Source organism: Coenobita brevimanus, chromosome 112 (genome assembly GCF_032717465.1).
Source record: "Coenobita brevimanus isolate Jiangsu-jjx chromosome 112, ASM3271746v2, whole genome shotgun sequence".
Taxonomy (NCBI): Eukaryota; Metazoa; Arthropoda; class Malacostraca; order Decapoda; family Coenobitidae; genus Coenobita; species Coenobita brevimanus.
Window position 1 is genome coordinate 21650588 of NC_137065.1, and position 21736 is coordinate 21672323.

A 21736-nucleotide genomic window follows, 5' to 3' on the forward strand; every position below is an offset into this window, starting at 1 on the left:
CCAGTGGTTTGTTGGTGACTAACAGAAAGAACAGTAATCTGATTGGTTTAGAAGGCTTTCAAGTATCTTTTCTTCAGCGAATTATGTTGTATACTACATCATGGTGGTCTTTTGCTCATTATAATAAATACTGATAATGAATACGTACATAACATATAAGAGAGTTTTAATGCACCATATGAAGAAATAAACTGGTAAAGAACAGATGCAAAAGACAAAAAAATCTATGCCGGTGCTAATAGGGAACACAGCATCCACCTTCCAAATGTATTTGTTTATTATATTCCTGTCATTAGATAATTTTATTGAATTAAGAGAGACCTCTTGTACTGAATGGATAACTATAGGCTATATCTAATCTCTCCTGTTCGTAAGTAATAGAATTGTCTGAAGGTAACAAGTATTTAGTGAAAAATACGTACTCGAAGTGAAGGAGTTGAGTCCTTCATCCTTTGTGCGGACAGTCTTATAAAGGTATGTAATGAGAGAGAGAGAGAGAGAGAGAGAGAGAGAGAGAGAGAGAGAGAGAGAGAGAGAGAGAGAGAGAGAGAGAGAGTCACTTAGAGGTAGCAAGAACTAACTTTTACAAAAAGTCACCGGCTTGAAGCTGTTCAGGTAAAGCCACACGTCACTATGACACCAGAAACTGACACACAGTATCTGCTTTCTACTCTGAGGGCAGCCCTTCATGCACCTTGTTTTTGAGATATCGGTATAAGAGTCAAGTCATCAGTGAAATGATCAAGGAGGAGTATAGTATGATCCAAAAATCATGCCAGGGTCTCACCAAGAACACTCATTCCTACCATATAACCAATACTAAACGAATTATATGCAACCATGACTTGATACTCGTAATCATTCTGTTACAGTGACCCATTTTCCTTCAGGTTAAATAAAACCTGCTGTACTAACCAAAAGACTCATTTCTACCTCATAAATCAGTTTCATCAAATTTTACATGGACACGTCTTACTATTCAAGTTGTGACAGCGACTCAGCTCAGTCATTTGAAAATAAAATGACTATAGTAACTAAGAAAACTCATTCATGTCTCATAACTCATGCAAATCGCATGTCATGCAGCCACGACTTTGTATTCAGTTTGTGACAGTAGTCCAGTTCTGTCAGCTGATAAAAAGACTAACATAGCAGTATCCACCATGCCCTGTGCTTGCAGCCAATCATGGGGGTTACACTGTGCTAGAAGAGGCAGCAGGTTAACCCCCTGAAGCAGATGACGTATTTCATCAATGTATTTTTGCTTTTGTTAGATGATTTTGTTGATTTTAACAAAGGCTTATTGTTATGGAGGGGTTAATGAGAGTTATATCTAATTCTCACAATGGAAAACTTCTTTCGAATTAAATATTATCTTTTGAAGGGAAGAAGAATACACCAAGAAGGAGAATTCACGGAGTGCAACACCCGCGCCCACCAACCGGTCTACCGTATAGACCATGTCACCTTAACATTTGACAGGCTGCCGTCAAAATCAATTTGCTTCGTTTAGTGCCTACCAACTTTGTTTTTCAAATCCATGTGAGTTGACTTTGCCCAGAAGCTTTGACACTTGACCTTCCCCTGTAACCCTGATCTTCAACTAATTGTTCTCAAAATTGAATCCCTTTATCCTCCTGTTCCCACATTCGAATACCTTTATCGTGGTTTAGGCTGAATCCTTCTGTAAAGTTAAACACATCGGATAAAAACTACTTAAGTTGATATTTCAGTGTAACTTTGACCTCTGGTCTATTGCTCTTAAAAAAAAAAAAAAAAAAAAAAAAAGACCAACGTTTTGGATGATCGTAAATTTATCTACAAAATTTGATCCAAACAAAGCAAATCTGTTTCATTTAATTTGTTGACACACCGATCTACGGGTTGAACCTTGACCTTGCTCTGTGACCTTGATCTCTGACATTTTTTCACATAATTCAATCTCGTCTTTCATGCTATTCACCAAGTCTGGTTCAGATTAGACAGAAACTATTTAAGCTGATTTTGCATTGTGATCTTTGTTTTTTTACCCTTTGCTGTGAGTCTGTGACCTTGATCTCTGACTGTTTTTCGAAATCGAATCCTGTTATTACTGCCTTATCCTCAACCCTTCCACATAGTTTGGTCTAAGTCGAATAAAAACTTTAAGTTCATCTTGCCCTGTGACCTTGATCTTTGACCTATTCTAAAAAATGTTTTACTCTTTGGCTGACCCTCAACCCTTTCAATATGTTTGATGAAATTCAAATGAAAAATGTCTGAGTTAGTTTTGCGTGCGAGAGAAAAAGTGTATCATCGGTGTATGGGCGGATACTTACACTGAGTGGCCTGGCCCAGCCTGACCCAACAGTCACGGTTTGCAGAGGCTAATAACTTTTTACCTACTAAAGCTAGAACATTTTTTTCCCCTGTAAACGCTAGGTCGATGTATTCAATTTTATATTTCATGATTCACAAAACTATTATGGTCCCATAACACTGTGCAGTTTTGAATAATAAAAGTTTTCTTGCTCACTTCATACTAGTGTTAACAAGTGTACACAGGGGTTGAACTTTGTCCTTGCCATGTGAACTTGACCTTTGGCTGGCTGTCCTCAAAATTAATTTCACTCTTGTCATACCCTCAACCCTTTCCCCAAGTTTTGTTGTGAATAGAATAAAAACGATTGAAGTTGGTTTTTATTGATCAAACTTCGACCCAGACCTGTGACATATTGTTTGCAGAAGAATGAGTGTTACTCATTCGCTGATCCTCAACTCTTTCAAAAATCTGACTAAAACTAGATAAAACCGATATGAGTTATTCTGTTAACAATGGCAGACAAACAGACAGACAAACAGACAGGCACATACACACACAAACAAACAAATACAGGCTGATCAAAGCATAGCGCCCACGAGCGCGGGTGTTGTAAAAAAAATGTCATCCAAATGAGTGGGTTTAATGCAGTATGATTCACATCTTAGTAATGCCAATAACGAACATTCGCTGTCCCTTTTCCAGTGTTCATGCGGCTGATCAAGGAATTACCTGGAAATACCCTGGAAAAAAAAAAAAAAAAAAAAAAAGGCGGCCAGTGTGGTTTAAGGGAGAGTGTAATATTAACTACAAGTCCTATCAGCAACGCAATTTTTCACCTTAACCAGGCCCAGATTTTCGTCCTTTACAGATTATATCACGTAGTCCAGTATCAGAGAAGACAATGCTTCAGTTTTACATAATTTCCATGGCACTTCTTCGTTACTGGCATAATACTCTAATGTAGTCTAATATTCCAATTCAGCATTCAAGATGGAGAGATGGCAAATTTAGGTCAAGTTAAAAATGAGAGAGTAATAACATGCAGTGTCCACCTTGCATACCACCAGCCGTTCATGTGGGGGTACATCGTGGTGAACGTAGCGGCGGGTTACATGTTCGGTACGTGGTGTGGCCTGGGCGTCACCGTACTCACAGCTACACTCGGGGTGCTCATAGCTCACCTTCTCATACGGCTGTGTCTCAGGCAGGTAAGACACTCATAGATCCTAACTAGATCACAGTCATGAGCGCAAGGGAGACTCTGATGATCGTAACTACGGCACTCCAGGATGATAACAAAGGCACGCAATGACCACTCTCCATGGCACTAACAAAGGCACATCAAGATCGCACAATATGACCGTAGAAAAGCACATGATGATCGTACCTAAAGCACACCACTGTTGTAACCGAGGCACTCAGTGATCGTAACAAAGAAAGGTTGATGATGATATAACTCTGTGCACTAAAACACTTTACGATCGTAACTATGGCACTTCCCCAGCATTAGTGCTGTTTTACATTTTGTGTGCTTTCATCACATGAATTCTTAACTGCAGTCCATCAAAACAAACTCCAGCGAGGCAGATGCTGATTCTGATTTCGCTACATGTGCGAAATGATTCACAGGATGATCAGTGAACAGAACACTTTAAGTACAACCAGAATGATCATGTATCACCATGACTGTAAGAAATGCTTCTTTCAGACAAATATCTTCAATCAGCTTCGATGACATCTGGCTTCAACAGCACCGACATCCAGACAAGTTTGTTTCTGCCATACCATTTACGAAGAACTCATCTTATACCACACTCTGGGCGTGAACTTAATTGAATGAAATTTTACCCTGCATGTCTGTCTTTCTGTCTTTCTCTGTCTGCCTGTCTATCTGTCTCTGTCTGTCTCTCTCTCTCTTCCTCTCTCTCTCTCTCTCTCTCTCTCTCTCTCTCTCTCTCTCCAGTTTCCATGTTGATAAATGAAAATCTTTCTGTATTTCGTTAGGTAAATTATTTTCAGCACGTATCCAACAAGGCATGTTTATAATCATTCTGTATTTGCTCTTTGTTTTGAGAATGGTGGGGGGAGGTTGGACTTGTCTTTATGTCTGAAAGCATTTAGTATCTGTGTTGGTTCTGTATTGCGCCTTCGGCATTTTTCATGAACACAGTTCTCATCAGAAACTCACCATCAACTTTTATAGCTATCAGTCACAATACTGAATCCCTTCATTCCAAGTGTCCTATATGATCCCCTTCACAACAGTTCACACACATTTCTGAAGTCTCGATCCTGTATGGTTAACTGACAGTTCAAGAATGTTGCGCTGACGTGGGTGTGCTGGTATCAGAAGTATCATGAGATCGATCGGCCATGTAGAATGAAGACTGAAAGACTGACTAGGAGGGTGTATATGGGTGAAGTGAAGGAGAAGAGATGATTGACGATGAAGTGTAGGGATTGGGTGGAGGTGGGGAGGTATGCGAATCAGGGTGACATGTGCTGGAGGAAGGGTAGCCTGCTGGTGGAGGACATGGTGACTTGGAAGCAGTCTATTCCTGGCCACCACGACTGGGATCAAGGCGTCTGGCAATAAATAGATAGCAATTATGTCTTACGCAGTAATGATGGGGTAGTGCATATGAAGGACTAGGCAGAAGCCCACACGACAATGATGGTCGAATTTTGGTCTTATGAATCATAATTTTCAAAATGAGAAGAAACATGCTTCTCCATTGGTGAATGAAGATGCAAACTTTATCTAATTTGGACCAAAGGTCACTTGGCTTACTGAAAGTCTGGGTTTAGCCTAGACCGTGTCCATTTCCATCGGTGAGAGGCGCCTACAGAGGCCGTTTATGTTGTCAGATTAGATTAAATTAGGTTACGTTAGGTTAGGTTAGGTTAACTTAGGTTAGATTAGGAAAAGTTAGGGCACAGTGATTTTCAGTATGTATTGATGTTTTCCGTAGGTCATGGAATTCGTAATAATACCAACTGATGTCTTGATAACAGGTTGTACAGCGGAGGCTGGTGAGGTCCCGCCGACTGAGGTCATTGCTGGAGGTGCTTGGGGGTTCTCACGCCTTCAAAGTCATCGCCATCACCCGCCTCACGCCCATCCCCTTCGGTCTTCAGAATGCAGTCTTCGCGGTGAGTTCATTTGTTTTCGATTCATTGACAGTCCATTTTCTTATATATGATGGAACTGATCCACTCCCACAACTTATTTCAAAAGTCGCAGTGCCATGAAATTCAATGAGCTTAGGTATGAGGTATGAATATTTATAACTGTTTATTAGAAAATATCAACTTTGAAATGATTGTTGCCATGTAGGAACGAAAAAAGTGTAGAAACAGAAGTATTAAACACAAAGAAGACAGCAGTTGGGATGAAGGGAAATTCAGAGTTCTATACCCAGTAGTTCATTCCACACTGTGCCCACAAAACGTTGGTAGCTGGTGGAATGTAGTCATGGGTATAGAACTGAATCTCCTCCTGTCCCAGGTACTTGTTTTTGTGCTTTTACATCGCGTATTTCTGCACTTTTTCGCATTCCAGCATCTTATCAATCATTTTAGAATCAACTATTTGTTTCCTAGCATATCTTTTTATCGATGCTAGCCACTGAAGGCGTACTATACACTATAATACGTGTCTGCGGTTACAACCCCTGGGTGCCAGCTCCCACCTGTCCATATCCCCCCAAGGATCTATTCCTGCCTTAGCAGTTTTTCCTCCATGAACCCGTTTTCCCTGTGAACCTGTTACTCGTGGACCTATTGTCACCAGTCACCTAGTTTCCCCCTTGGACCTATTTCCCCCTTGGACCAATTTTCACCATGAACCAATTTTTCCTCATGGACCTAAGTTTTCCCTGTGGACCTATTACCTCCATAAACCTATTTTCCCCATGGACCTATTTTCAACCAAGAACCTATGTTTCTGGTAGACCAACTTTCCAGCATGGAGCTGTGTTCCACTCTGGACCACGTTTCCCTCCTTTGACCTTAAGAGGAATTGGGCAACGCGAATCCGTGGAGTTTTATATATCTTGGCAAACGACTGAGTACTAGAACAAATCTGTAGACTGCAGCACGCATTCTGTAGCTTGAATGCTGCGCAGATTATGTAGGAAACGTCCTCGGTTGTTATGAAGTGTTTGAGTGCCTAACACGCTTGTGTATGACTTTTCGTTTTGAAGTTATGACTGATGAAGAAAAAAGAAAGAAAGGAAAAACAAAGTCAATATGCTTGCCACCCGAGTTCGCATATCCTACAAAGACTTTAGGGACTTATTACTTAGCTTTGCACTTTTATAGCTAAAGTTTTAGTCCGTATGCGTAAAGCAGTCTTCTTTAGCATTTTGATGTGCAGGCCTTAATGCCTTATGCAAGTAACTCCAGCGGGACCTGGGCCATACCTACATGGTATGTGCTACCGCACTTACTATCTAATAAAGTCGACCCTCCGCCCTGACTACACTTGGTCATCAATTGACCTGAAATCGATTTGGGATCTTCGTCACTTTGCAACAAATGCTCTATAGCCACTTTTCTAAGTTTTGCCGTCTCCGTTGCCAGCATATTTGTTTCCAGTTCATTACCGTTTACTAAACTGCTTTTCTATCTTTTGCTATCTTCGCGGTCAGTACATTTGCCGTTTGCTTCGGTTACACTGATACTAATAACTTTGTATCATTGGTTGTGGTCATGGTCAGTAAATTTGCTTCCGTTCATTGGTACTACTTTTCTTTAGGTCTCGTTCGTCTTCTGCCTTGTTCCTCAACTTTTCATTTTTATTTTTCAGTATGAATAACTCACTCACTCTTTTTTCTTCGTCTCAGTTCTATCTTTTGTACTACAATCGTATGATCATACCGTCTACAACACCATTGTTTCTCAGCCGTCGAATTAACGCTATACCCAGGCATTCATTTCTGGACATGCATATCATCTATCATATATTCCCCAGAATCTACTTATACCACGTAATTTGAAGTGCACCACGTACTTATCTTTGTTTAGTTCCTTCACCTTGAGGATGTTTCATTGTTTGTTTTCTCCAGCTTAGGACATAATTTTAAATTCTACTCATATCAAATTCTACTCTGTCCAACAATACCGCCTTTCTGATTGCCAGTATGGGTTCCGCCAGCACGCTTCACTGTCCATCTTTTCACCCTCTTCTGGTCATTCTCCTTTCGGGATTTTGACGAAAGCTTTGCCATTGTACTTGACATCTCAAAAACTTTCTACCGAGGCTGGCACAAATCTTTAATTCTAAAATGCCCTCTTACGGTTTCTATCTCTCTATCTGTGCTTTCATCTCTAGTTTCCTTTCTGGTCGTTCTATAGTTGCTGCTGTTGGCGGTCGCCGATTTTTTCCTAGAGCTATCAGCAGTGTTGTCCATCAGGGCTCTGTCCTATCACCAAATCTCTTCCTCCTATTCATCACTGGCCGTCTGAGCTGTACATCTAATCCTATCCACTCATACGCTGATGACCACCCACCATCTTTCCATCTGCTTATCACAGCGTCCATTACAACGGTCCCTTCATCAAACACAGAATGAGGTTATGGCACTCCTAATTTCTGACTGGTTCATATCACTGATTGGGGTAAAAGCAATACTGAGTATTTTAAATGTATCCAAATCTCAGTTTCTGCATCTTTCCATTCGCCATAATCTTCCATAGGAATATTCGTTAATATATTACCATATTCAATTCAGTCCTACATCATCTCTTAATATAACGGGGTATTATTCTCTCGGGATTTGTCATGGAAAGATCACATTACCTCTCTTCCAAAATATACCTCCAAGAGATAGGGTGTGTAAAGACCACTTTGTGCCTTCTTTACCCAACACACAGATGTTGGCTTTATACAAGGGTTTTATAGAGGATAACTCTCATGTGTGATTGGGCTCCCCAGCTCTCATATGTGAGTGAGCTCCCTTTTTCTCCTGTGTGAGTGGGCTCCCCAGCTCTCATGTGTGAGTGGGCTCCCCAGCTCTCATGTGTGAGTGGGCTCTCCAACTCTCATGTGTGAGTGGGCTTCCCAGCTCTCATGTGTGAGTGGGCTCCCCAGCTCTCATGTGTGACTGGGCTCCCCAACTCTCATGTGTGAGTGGACTCCCTACATAAGGCTCTTCTCAACGGAGTGGAGTCAAATGCTTTTCGTCTCAGCTCCTCCTCTTTTACCAACTCCCTTCAACCTCTGTCACTGCCACACTCCTGCATCTTTATCTCTTTTCTATCGTTACTTCAGTGGTCACTGCTCTTCTGACTTGTCTGCTTGAATCCCTCCAATATTGCCGCGAGCGCATAGCACCCGTCTGGCAGCAAGCTCACCCCTTTTCTGTCCAACTTCCGAATGCAAGAGTTAGTCGATACACCCAGTCCTTAATGTATGTAACAGGTTAACTCTGGAATTGTCTTCCTCTGTCGGTATTTCCTTCTGCCTATGACCTCGAGTCTTTTAAACACAATTTATCTAGGCTCCTCGAAATGAACAGATCTTGAATTTGACTCTCAACTAATGTTTTTCCTTGGAGGATATAATTTTGCTGGCTTCCAGCAAGTGGATCCTTCTGGCTTGCATTAAAAAAGATGTTGCTTTCATTAACTCCTTCAGTACTAAGTGTACTTCTAAACTAAATAAAATAATCTGATACACAATAATAAGCCAGAAAATGACATCATTGTATTGATGGGGTTTTCAAACGAATTACTGGCTGCAATTTCTGTCCTGAAGTATACTTCAGCGAAAATCTATAATAATTATTCCAAGAACGACACTTTACATTATTCACATATCTTCTCATATTCAGTTCACACTTGGCGTTGTCTCCAGGATCGGTAGTCTGTCATCAGCCTCGCTGATTCGAAGTCTGTTTTAATCTTGAAACGGGAACTGTAGCTCACACAAAGTAGAATAACTGGTTTATTTACGAAGTCACCGTTACTCTTGTCATTCTGGACAGATAAAAGAACTGTGATCCTGTCCTCAGTTTTCACTCTTTGACCTAAAATATCCTGTCAAAATGCACATCAGAATCCTCAAATTCCCATTGCATGACCTTTCCTCATCACAGAAGCATCGGTAGAATTGCCTCAGGTAAGATAATTAAGGAAGTTCGAGAGAGTTTTGAGGCTGCTGTGGGTATGATGAAGTGTTAAAAGTGCCTTGAGATAGTTTTGCCATGAGAGAGAGAGAGAGAGAGAGAGAGATGAAAACCTTTACTCCATCCTAAAGAGAGACGGTAAAGGATTCAGTTTTGTCTATTTATCTATCTATTGCCAGATACCTCAATCCCGTAAGGACTGCCACAAACAAATCGCCTCCATGTCGTCCTGTCCAATGCCACTTCAGTGCCTTGCTTCCAGCTCACCCCCCCCCTCTCATATACCTCTCCAGACCATCCCTCCAGCTCATCCTAGGCCTCCTCCTCCCTCTCCCTTCCCCTCCACCTCACTCCCATACACTCTCCTCGTTAGTTTCTCCCTCTCCATCCTCTCCACAGGGCTAAACCACCTCAGTGTATTTGTCTTAACGTTCTCTATCACATCCACATCCACACCATAACGCTCCTTCACTTCCTCATTTGTCAGTATGTCTCTCCATCTGCCTCCACATATTCCTCTCATATAATTCATTTCCACTGCTCTCACTCTTGACTTGTGTTCTTCCAACAAGGTCCAAGCTTCACTTTCATACGTTAAGAGTTGGTATCACAATACTGTCATGCAGTGACTTTCTTTTACTTCCATGTCCACTTCCCTGTTCTTTATCATTGCCTTCAAAGAACGAACAACCTTTCTTCCCTGTTGTACCCATTCAAGCACTTCATCTTCTTAACTTCCATCCTTCCTCATCACACTACCCAAGTACTTAAAGGCACTCATATTTTCCATTTCCTCCTCATCCAGCCGCACTGTACATCCAGTGACTTCATTTCTCCCAGAGACCATAACTTTACTCTTCCCTACATTCACCTTTAGATTCCGTTTCCTACACACACTCCCAGACAAATTCACCAAGCTTTGCAGTTCCATTTCGTCTTCATTTAACAATACAGTATCACCTGAAAACAACAGTGAAGGGAGTTTCCAAACACTGCCCTCTCTTATTAGGGTCGCTCCAATATCCACTGCCCTGCCTTGTATCTCTTTTATAACCCCATTCATATACAGATTGAAGAACCATGGGGACATGACACATCCCTGTTTCAATCCACCCTTCAAATAGAAAAATTCACTCAGTTCACCAACCACACGCACTGCAGCCTTAGCACTCTCATACATACTCTTCACGGCATTCAGCAACTTCTCATTTACTCCAGATATCCTTAGTACTTTCCACTTTTCTTGTTTATCCACCCAGTCATATGCTTTATCCAAATCCATGAACATCACACATACTTCTTTCCCTTCTCTAGAAACGTTTCCACTAAAGACCTAAGAATGTATACACGGTATCTGATCTACACAACATCTTCCCTTCCTAAAACCTCCCTGTTCTCCAACTAATTCCTCTGTTATTTCCCTAACCCGGTCAATGTATATCCTACCTTATAGTTTTCTGTTACACTAAGAAGACAAATGCCCCTATGATTACCACATACCTCTTTTTCTCCGCTTTCCTTTGTACAGGGGAATAATAATACCTGACTTCCAGTCCTCTAGGACTCCACCTTCCTCCCAGGTCAATCTGCACGTCTTCCATATCCAGTCTATTACTATCTCTTCCCCATGCTTCAACATTTCACCACACTCTCCATCAATTCCTGGGGCTTCCCCCATTTTGACTCTCTACATTGCTTCCACTACTTCCATCCTGCTGATTCCTTCCTTCCTTCTCACCTCCCTCCTCCTCCCAGCCATTCTCCAGCCACTTATACTTGCATTACTTTCATTCTTCGTGTTCAACAATTCCTTTAAGTGTTCTCTCCATCTGCTAACTTTTTTTCCCTTCTCCACAAGCCATGTACCATTTTTGTCTTTCGCTTCCCGACTTACTTCTTTATCACCCTGTCTACCTCTCTTTACCCCATTCCAGAACATTTTCTTACATTCCCTCCACATTACACTCAAATTCCTTCCAAATTCCTCGTCCACTCTCTTATTACTCTGTCATACTAATCTTTTCACTTCTCTCTTCCTCTCTGCATATAACTCTCTTCCTTCTCACAACTTCTCCCACGCCCCTGTTTCTCATCCACTTACTATATGCATTCTTCTTTAGCGCCACAGCCTATCCCACCCATTCATTCCACCATGTTGTTCCTTGCACTCCCTTTCGTCTTCTCTTCACCCCACGCACCACCTCACATGCTGCACAGATTTCTTCTGTGAATATCTTGCACACACCTTCCACGTCCCCCATCAGCTCCAAATCATATTTTCCCAATCGCTCCTGCACTTCTCTCTTATTTTCTGCCTTTCTTCCAACCTCTTGTGTACTGTTGAATATTAAAGGATTCTGCTGTGGAAAATTTTGGCGGGTAGAAAGATGTATAAACTTTTTTTTTTTTTTTTTTTTTAAATAACAGAACAGAGGAAGGAAAACAAATGAATAAAAAAAAAAAAATCCATACACCAGATTACTGGCTTCCTCTATTCATAAAATACCTGTAACAGTTAGACTTGAACAGTTGTAGGTTGAAGTTTGGAGGGAAACAGCTCTGGGGAAGCGAGTTCCAAAAAGATGCAGTACAGGGAATGAAAGAATTCTGATAGGCAGAAGTTCTGCAATATGGCTGAGTGACATTCCAGTCATGAGCGCTACCAGATGCCCGTGCTGCACGAGGGAAGGCATGGAGAGGTGGCACCATGGACGCAACTTCGTCTGAGGATTTACCATAAAAATATCTGTAAAATAATGCAAGGGAGGCAACATTCCTTTTTACTTGTAAGGGAGGTAGTTTATTTGTAATGGCAGGGTTGTTGATAATCTAACATCTTTGTTCTGAATTTTGTCTAGTTGTTTTAATGCAACCTCTCCACATCCAATCCACAAGGGTGAGCAATATTCAAGCTGAGAGCACACATGACTTTTATAAATTACAGCTAACTGCTCGTCAGTGAAGAAGTTACGGACTCTGTACAATAATCCAAGTTTCTTTCAGGCAGTTTTAGCAAGTGATCTAACATGAAAGGTCCAGCTGAGGGCACTGTTAAGTGAGACGCTGAGAATTTCAATACTTTTAGAGATGGGAATATTAGTAGTACTGAAGGTAATATACGAATCTGGCAATATCTGTCTATTAGTAAACTGTATATACAGTATTTAGTTTTACTAGCATTAAATGAGACAAGGTTGTTTTGTCCTCATTCACTTATCGTAGATAGGTCTTGATTTATGGAGATGGCTGTACTGAGTTGAGAGGTAGAGATATTAGACTTTGTAAATGGGTGTCTGAGTGTGAATGGACTATGCAGTGTTGAGTCATCTGCATATGAGTGGATGGGATTGTGGGTGACAGATAAGAGATCATTAATATGAACCAGGAACAGGGTTGGGGCCAGAACTGGTCCGTGCGCCACGCCGGCGTTAATTGAGAGGAAATTGGAATATACATCATCTACTTTTACTCTTATTTTCCTGTCACGGAGATATGAGGAAATCAAAAGAACAAAAGACGTTAGTTCATAGCAAAACTGAGTTTTGGATGCATTAAAAACAACAAGGTTTCATCCCAATCAGAGATATGAACGAAGTCAGAAATTATGTGTACCATGGCTTCATCCCGTGATTGTTGAAATACCCGCTGTGATGGTCGCTGTGAAAAGCAGATGGAATGGCGGAGGGTGAAGGGTGCTGTCATCAGCGCATGATTGGACAGGGTTAGATGTGCAGCTCAGATTCTCACTGATGAAATGAGGGAAGACGGTTGGTGACTTGGTGACAGAACGGAACTCTGAAGAACTCAACCACTGATAGCTCTAAGAGAAGAGTGGCCGTCTATAAAAGCAGCAATAAAATGACCGGGAAAAAAGTTGTCATAGATTTAATACGATGTATGTGCAGTAGATGGACAGTGTTCTCGTGATCTTAGGCGGTTTTCAGCTACCCCTCTTCCTAGCCTATCAGACCAGGTACGTAATTTTTAATACATTCTTTCTATTTGGAACTGTATTATGTCATTTACGAGAAACTTTTCGAAATGGAAGTGCTAGATACAGCCTTCATTCTCTCCTTCATTTACAATGAGCTTTCGTGTACTGATGAAAATCTTCAGGTAGGAGCAACACTAAACAAAACTGTAGTGAATAGATTAATGTTCCTTTTTATATCAGTTATGTCCTCTTCATGTGTGCACATGTAATGCATAAACATCCTAAACCATGAGGAGAGGGAAAAAAGGCAGTGATGATTAAAAACACACTTTGAAGAACAAGTAAACGAGTTAAGAAAATATGGATGAGCAAAATTTAACCATTGCTACACGATTACAACCTTTTTCTATTTTCCCACTACCTGACGATTTTCTTCAGTTTTGACATGCCTCCTAGCAATGATGGGGTTAATGGGTGGAATATCCAGCTCTTGCATTTAGGGGCTAGTTCAAGCTGAATAGTATTGTTTGGTGAGAACAAGAATAAAACAATCAAGACGTCATGAACCTAAGGGATTAAGACTGCACGGACGAATGACTTAAAATGAGCTTAAGTGAGGTGGAATATATAATAATCTAGTGAACGAATGAGCAGATGGCTTGCACATGCCTAACATGTGAGGGGCAACACCAGTCTACACACTAACCCGTGTTTTACGGGTCTTGAAGGACAACTGGTCTGAAGACCCGCGGAACACCACTTTCTGCCACGGGAGAAACGACTCGACGCACCTACTGCTTCACGCATGGGTGTGTGTGTTTGTGTGTGACAAGTCTTGGCGGCGTATGATGAGCAGTGCACGGGAAAATCTGTGGTGCTGGCGTGGCTGTGTTTATGAGTGAGCATGTATGTCATTGAAGTCAACAGGATGCAAATATATAAAAACACATGAAAGGACATACCAGTTTTTCTTGTTGAATGTTCATTACCATCAATAATGGTCGACTATGGTAGCCCCGTATTGAAAGTCGCATGGAAGGCTTTGTAGCTCTTTTCTGTTAGCACCTTATTACACATTAACATTCATTTGCATGTTAACACTATCGCATTAATATCGACATAGTTTGCTTCAACAGTATACAGCAGGAGCGTGGGGTGAAGTGTGTAGAATATGTCTCTCAGAAAGAAGTGTTACGGAATCTGCAAAAGCCACTAATTATACAGCTATGAGGAACCCTACTCAGGAGGATCTGTAGGTGCACCCGGTACCTACCCAACCGCTGCGGCTCGGGAACTGGGAGAGATCCTATGTAATGTTTACACGCAATCAGTGTCCCTGTGATGACATCTGAGCAAGTTCTGGTGTGTGGCATGGGGTTACTGACCTGTTGTTATCCATTATGTATATGGCGAATATTCTCTCTCTCTCTCTCTGTCCCTGTGTGTGTGTGTGTGTGTGTGTGTGTGTGTGTGTGTGTGTGTGTGTGTGTGTGTGTGTGTGTTCAAATACATAAATAAGGTCTAGGTTAATCATAAATGTGGTGATACGTATGTAGGAAAAGGGAGCAAACACGAAATTTGCCGAGCGCTGTTGGGTATTCACATATTCGGAAAGACAGTCACCCATGAGGACGCGAAAACAAAAGTACTCAGGAATTTTCGTGCTTCCTTTTTCGTTGTGGATACCGGCATATTTATAGTTTAGCAGTACCAACATGTCAAGTGGGGTTGGTGGAGGATTAGTGCCCCTTCCTGTAAAACAATTAACTCTAAGCCCTTGGCCACCCCGTTTGGGATACATGGCGTCTGGCAATGAATGAAAAAAAAAATGAATGTACCTAAGTGATTTATTTGCAGCGAGAGAGAGAGAGAGAGAGAGAGAGAGAGAGAGAGAGAGAGAGAGAGAGAGAGAGAGAGAGAGAGAATATTCGTCCAGTATAGAATGTATAACAATTGGTAGAAATTTTTGAATGTATTGTAGCAGTGGGTGGATTTACTGTGGCTGACGCGTGTTGTAGATTTCGTTCAGCTTTGGCGAAATCTCGTGTTGGGAGAGCGCCAGAAACAGTTACAAATAATATCTTCAAACCAGTTTTCTCTCCCAAAGCTGAGTAAAACTGAAACTAGTATCTATTAAAATGAAGTGTAATCTAAGAAAGTGAGTTGATTAACGGTGTAATAACATATGGAGAGGCACATAGGTGGAGGGGTATCGACGTGTGGTAGTGACCCTTGTGGTTGCATTGATTATCGGTGCTCCGTCAGCCACCACACCGCTCCGATGTATTTTTCACAGTGTAGCTTCAGATTCTCTTCCCACCCGAGCTGCACCAGTCCTCGCTCGTGCACTGGTTGTCACGGGACACCTCGGGATGAATGGGCTTATACGAGGAATGAGTTTTTGTGTTTCTCGAATGCTTGCCTGCATCACACCCGAATATTATACCTCACATAATTTATTCATCATGTACTACGAACTACACCATTACGTCTCCCTCTTCTCTCTGCATGTTGATATACTTATGAAATAACGCTTTTAGGTTGTGATTAATATCAAGCGACAACGTTAAACAATAATGCAGTGTTTGATCAGATTTGAAGAAAAGCGTCCAATGATCAGCATAAAACATACTCGTACATCTAGCATTCAGCTGATGGAATTATTTGCAGTTAGAACTTACATCTTTAATCTTACCAAATCTGAAACCTAAATAACTCTAAATAAGGTATCGGGATGATAGAATTTATTTTGCTATTATTTTCCTTATCTATCTATCTATCTATTGATACATCTCTATCTGTATCTATCTATGTCTGTCTTTTTTCTGTCCATCAGCCTATCTATCGGTCTATCTATCCATCCATTATTTATCTATATGGAGTACAACTCTCTTGGAAAAAGGAACGTGTAATACCAAGCACTCGTCTATTGTTTCAAGACATCTTCAGGGTTATACAAGGTTGTGGAGGGGGGGGGGAGAAGAGTTTATACATCCCTCCATTACTATATCTCAGATGCCAGCAACTGAATCAATTTTGATACAGCTTCAAATAACTGCATGAGTTTAAAATAAAAATAATAAAATGAAATCTTACAAACTTAACTTGAATGCTTAGCAAAACAGTAGTAGAAATTCCTTTCGTATCCATAGTAAAATTACACATACAAATCAATATTCATTATGATCCAGTAAAAAAGCTAACACATAACTACACAATATACTGATAAGTTATACAGTAATACAAATACCATCATACAATGCTACCCTTAAGGTATCTTGAAACAATGTACGAAAGCTCGATATTCCATGCTTCCTTTTATTAGCAAGTTATACTACCATATTATTCAGTATTTCACAAGTATTAGTGATGTAGGCTTCATCTATCTATCATCTATCTATCTATCTATCTATCTATCTATCTATCTACGAGGTGCCATCCAAAAGTTCACGAAATTTGAAAACAGGGCGGAAACCGCTTGTCGTACGGTGTGTGGGTACCAGGTGGCAGTGCAAGCGAACTTTGTGATCTGGAGGATGTGAAAGAGCAATGTGTGTACATCAAATCTTATGTGACACTCGGGAAGAACGGCAGAAACTCATAAAATGTTAGAACAAGCATTTGGTGACAATGCTTTGGGGGTTACACAAACCTACGACTGGTTTAAGTATTATAAAAATGGATGAACGTCAAACAGATGACGATGCACGTTCTGATTGCCTCTCCACCAGTTCAACTCCTGACAATGTCGCCAACGTTCGTGCAACCATCCTTGAAGATCTCAGGAGGGCAGTCCACGATGTTTGTGACATTGTTAGCCTGTCATATGGAACTTGCCAACGCATTTGTCTGGCTACCTTGACATGACTCACCGCCAAGTTTGTCCCGAGGCACCTGCGTTTTGAGGAAAAGCAGCATCGCGAGGAGGTCTGCACGGAGCTTAAGAAAATAGCCAGAAAGGACCCTAACATCCTCTCAAGTGTCATTACTGGTGATGAAAGCTGGGTTTACGGGTATGACCCAGAAACCAAACTATAATTATCGCAGTGGAAGAGCCCAGCTTCGCCACGACCAAAGAAAACACGTCAGGTCAAGAGCAATGTGAAGCCAGTGCTCATCATTTTCTTCGACATGGAGGGCATTGTTCATAAAGAATTCGTTTCTCAAGGACAGACCGTCAAAGTTCTACTGTGACGTTTTGAGATGGTTCCAGGAGGATGTGAGGTAAAAACGTCCAGACAAGGGATGCACAAACAAATGCCTCATGACAATGCACCGGCACACATAGCCGTTGTAGTTCAGCATTTTTTGGCATTAAAAAAAATGGCTGATGCCTCCCACCCCCCGTATTCACCAGATTTGGCCCCCTGTGATTTTTTCCTCTTTCTGAAAATGAAAATCCAGCTGAGAGGATTAAGATCTGACACCACTGAGGAGACCCAGGAGGAACTTCAGAAGGTCCTGAACAAGCTGATCCTCAAGGACTTCCTGAAAGCGTTCTGATCATGAGAGAAGCGCTGGGATCAATGTCTGCACGCCCAAGGAGATTACTTTGAAGGGGACAGTGGTCATTTGGACTTGACATAGGATTCTATCCTTCTTTAGTCAAATTTCGGGAACATTTGGGTAGCACCTCGGTTCTCTCTCTCTCTCTCTCTCTCTCTGGCTGGATAGCAAAGTCGGTAAGCTGCTGTAGGCCTACTTATGAGCGCTGGTTCGAATCCTCGCGGTTTATAATTTTCGAATTCTCTCTCTCTCTCCATATATATTATACGAGTATAATTACACACACACACACACACACACACACACACACACACACACAGTTAGCACCAAGCCATCAAAGTGTCGTTACTCGTACATACCACACAGTTTGTTGAAAAATTTAAATCATGATAGGAAAATACTGTATGTGTCTTTTCCAGTTACGATCAAATGAGTTGTTGTTGTTGTGTAGATGTTTCCACCTGAAGGGATCAGAGTGGAAGCGGGCCTATATTGTGAGGCCCGCCAGTGAAGAGCAGGTGATGAAGAGGTAGCAGTTGCTAGGCGGCAGGAGGAAATTAAGAAGGATAGGTGACGCGGCTGGAGAGCAAGTTGAGGAAGTTGGACTTGAAGAGCTGCTGGTGAGAGTGCCTGGCGAATTCGTCAGGGTCGATGGAGATAGGCGGGCGTTTGACGTCGGCAGGAGAAGGGATTCTAGACGTGTGATCGCAGGCGTCACGAGGCACGGCACGGTGTTTAGTGTCAGGCGGTTTCGTAGGTGTCTTCCCCTTGTTCCTCCTCGGTGGTGGTGGGGTGGGAGAATGGGAAGGGCACACCTCCTAAGTGGGCTGAGGATCGGCCGGTGACATACCGTCAGCAGATGGTGATGGGGTGGAAGGACAGTCTTCCACGTCCTGGAAGATGGGCGGGACGGGAGAGGCGGTGTCCTCCTCAGTGGCTGGCGATGTGTGGTGCAGGTCTATGTCAGGGTAGGCGTGATCGGTGTCCATGGGCTGTGAAGGGCTGGCATTGGTGGTGGTAGTCGCCTTGTTTATCGGAGCGTCGAGCTGCAGCCTTTTCCGCGCTGTTCTGCGGGGTTGAGGAGGCTGCAGCGTGACTGAACGAAGCACCTGACGAGGGGCTGCCTGTGCATCACGAGCGAAGCTCTGAGGGATGACAAAGCGCGGCAGCCCGTTCTTCTCAAATATCTGGGGGAGAAGAACAAGCATCGCAGCTTTGTCATCACCACAGAACGCCCTCGCCGTCGCGATTCACATGATGACAATCGTATCAACATCACCAGGACATCGGGGATCCGCAGGCCGGCGCCCATGGGCCGTGGGGCGCCGCCGTGCATAGGCAGAGCTTTGCAAAATTGCACCCCCCAGTCCAGTGACGTCCCTAGTCTCGGGACCCTTCGGTGTCTGTTGAACGTGGAATTCAACTGTCTCGCCCTCACATAATGAGCGCTAGAGGCGCCGTGAAGTGGAAGCAGCGATCCCGGAAGCGGACACTAATACATCGGTACTAGTATCCTGGCGCCGGATGAACCCGTATCTCGCCCTCACGCTGTACCACTTTACGGTGCCTTTGATGGTCTGCTCTCCTCCTTCAGGCCCGATTCTGCCAGTGTCAGCCCCCCTCGACGGGTCGTAGGCTGTAGCAGTAGAGGAAGAGGCCATGATGGAGAGAGGAGTTGTTGCCGCCACCGCTGCTGGATACGAACCAAATGAGTTGTCGGCAACCAGTATCTGACGCTCTTTCCATTAACTTTAGCATCACTGTAGCATTTTCTTTCAGCTTCCTCTCTGCTGAATACCATCTGCCCTTCTATTAGCCTCACTTTTATCTTGGCAGAGCGTCAGCAGACTGAAGCCAGTTATTGCAGCCACTGTTCTGTGACCATCTCTCTCTGAACTCTTTGCAAAGCCATAGATGGTTGTTCTGTATAATTATGTGCACAATAATCTGAGAATTCCATAATTCTCCATGAATACTCCTGTATGCAGCACTGCGCTTTTTATGCAGTTCGTATTATGATTTACTTGTAATCACACTGTTGTGATAATTTATTGATAATCAAAACATAGTACTGATGAGCTGATTAAAAAATTTACTTTCCCACTTTATCCAATGGTGTGTTTAGATCAGTATTTACTGAGTTTCCTTCTTTTCTTTCTCTTCCTTTTTTTAAATCTTTCTCTCAAACATTATTCGGTCAGGGGCCATTCCTTTATTTATTCACGTTTGCTTCAAGCTTGGTACATGGAAACGTTCTATGGGCACATTCAGACATCTTTATTAAGGATTTTATGGGATCAAAGGTGACGCGATATAAACGCAAATTTATAATTTTTATCTAATGTACTTGTATAGTCATTCATCATCTCTGTACTGTGAACTGAGGTGTGTCTGTGTACTGTTGATGCGTGGAGACTATCCAGCATTCTCTTGACAATGTTGACAATGTAACTTATATACTTGCTGTCTATAGGCGAACTTTCGTTTTGAAAAGTTATCCAGCAAGGAGAGAAGGGTTTCTAGCCACCTACTTCGACACTTTTGGTTACCTGTACGCCACCCAGAAAGAAGCGACTTGTATTTTCCGCTATCCCCAGAGAATAACTTGTAAATGTGTTGAAAGGATAATGTATGTGTTGTAGGTTCTGCTGGAATCTGTGTGAATGTGGTTGAATCCTCCGCTTGCCAGTATTTTGGAAGGTCAGTCATCAGGTTTTTGGCCACACCGCCACTCACACTGTACTACCTCTGAGGGACGATGGATAACAGCATCATCGAGGCCCGCTCGTGTCTCGCTTAAAATTTCTGTGTAGACATTACATACGAGAACTGAGAGACAGAATGCAGTGGATAAAGCAGCTTTCTCCTGTTGACCCCGCTGGAGCGTAAAACAGCGAATATGTATTGAAAAAATCTGCTGATGATAATATTCACCTAGGGTACTCGTATGCATTCTGAACTGTGGGGAGTACATATAGTCTTCATTAATTTCCTTAGAAGGGCTTCTACTTTTTTTTTTTTTTTTTTTTTTTTATGCGAGGAAGAAGGAACCAAAGGCCATGAGCCCGCAGTAACAGTTCCCTCCAAGAGAAAAACAAAATACAATAGAGAGCCAAATTCAAGATCCGATCATTTTGAGAATACAATACAATACCCTAATCGGGTAGCGACAAGAACAACATCGTTCTGGAGCTGAAAAGTTAACAATCTCATTTCCCCTTCTCTCACTCTTGATATTGTACATTTTTGCACCAAATACGTCCATATCATTCATACCTTAATTTGAACACAAACACACCCTCAAACAATCGTCCTGCACATAAACAGGTAAGCAAGTGTGGAAGCCATGAATGTAACTCAGATTTCGTTTATGCAGGAAATACAAGAGGCATGAGAAGTTTCCATATTCTTTCTTTCTTTCTTTTTTTTTTTTTCATTCCTGCATAAACATAAATCATATCATCATAACTTCCTTGTCGTTGGTAAGTCTTTGTTACCACAGAAAAATAAGAGTCGAGAGTAAATTCTGCAGTCTCCTACTCCTGCCTGCACATCAAAATCTGAGTAAAGACATGCAATTGATCAAAAGTTTGCTTTGTGAATCCTGTAGCAGGGCCGTATCCAAAACTGACGTTCCGGGGAGGATACTTGCTAAGGAGTAGCCACATCTGTCGGATGGAAGGGAGGAGGGGAGGTGAATGTGACTCGTTAGTTATACTCTTTCCTCTTTAACTTGGCTTAAAATTGCCATCTCTCCATCTTCAGTGTTAATTTGAAGCAAAAGAGTAACAGTAAATTATCGTACTAGTCATGAAAAAGCGCCATGGAGAGGATACACGAGTAGAGCCGTAACATTGTCTTCTG

General features: G+C 42.1%; 1 protein-coding gene across 1 annotated transcript in view; it reads left to right on the top strand.

Annotated features, from left to right (window-relative positions):
* LOC145418133 (uncharacterized) overlaps positions 1–21736 on the top strand; it is a 191710-nt gene that overhangs the window by 113646 nt on the left and 56328 nt on the right. Inside the window, exons 4-5 of the mRNA XM_080286656.1 lie at positions 3370–3510; positions 5318–5455. Of these exons, the coding sequence (XP_080142782.1) occupies positions 3370–3510; positions 5318–5455 (279 nt within the window). The remainder of the gene's footprint in view (positions 1–3369; positions 3511–5317; positions 5456–21736) is intronic.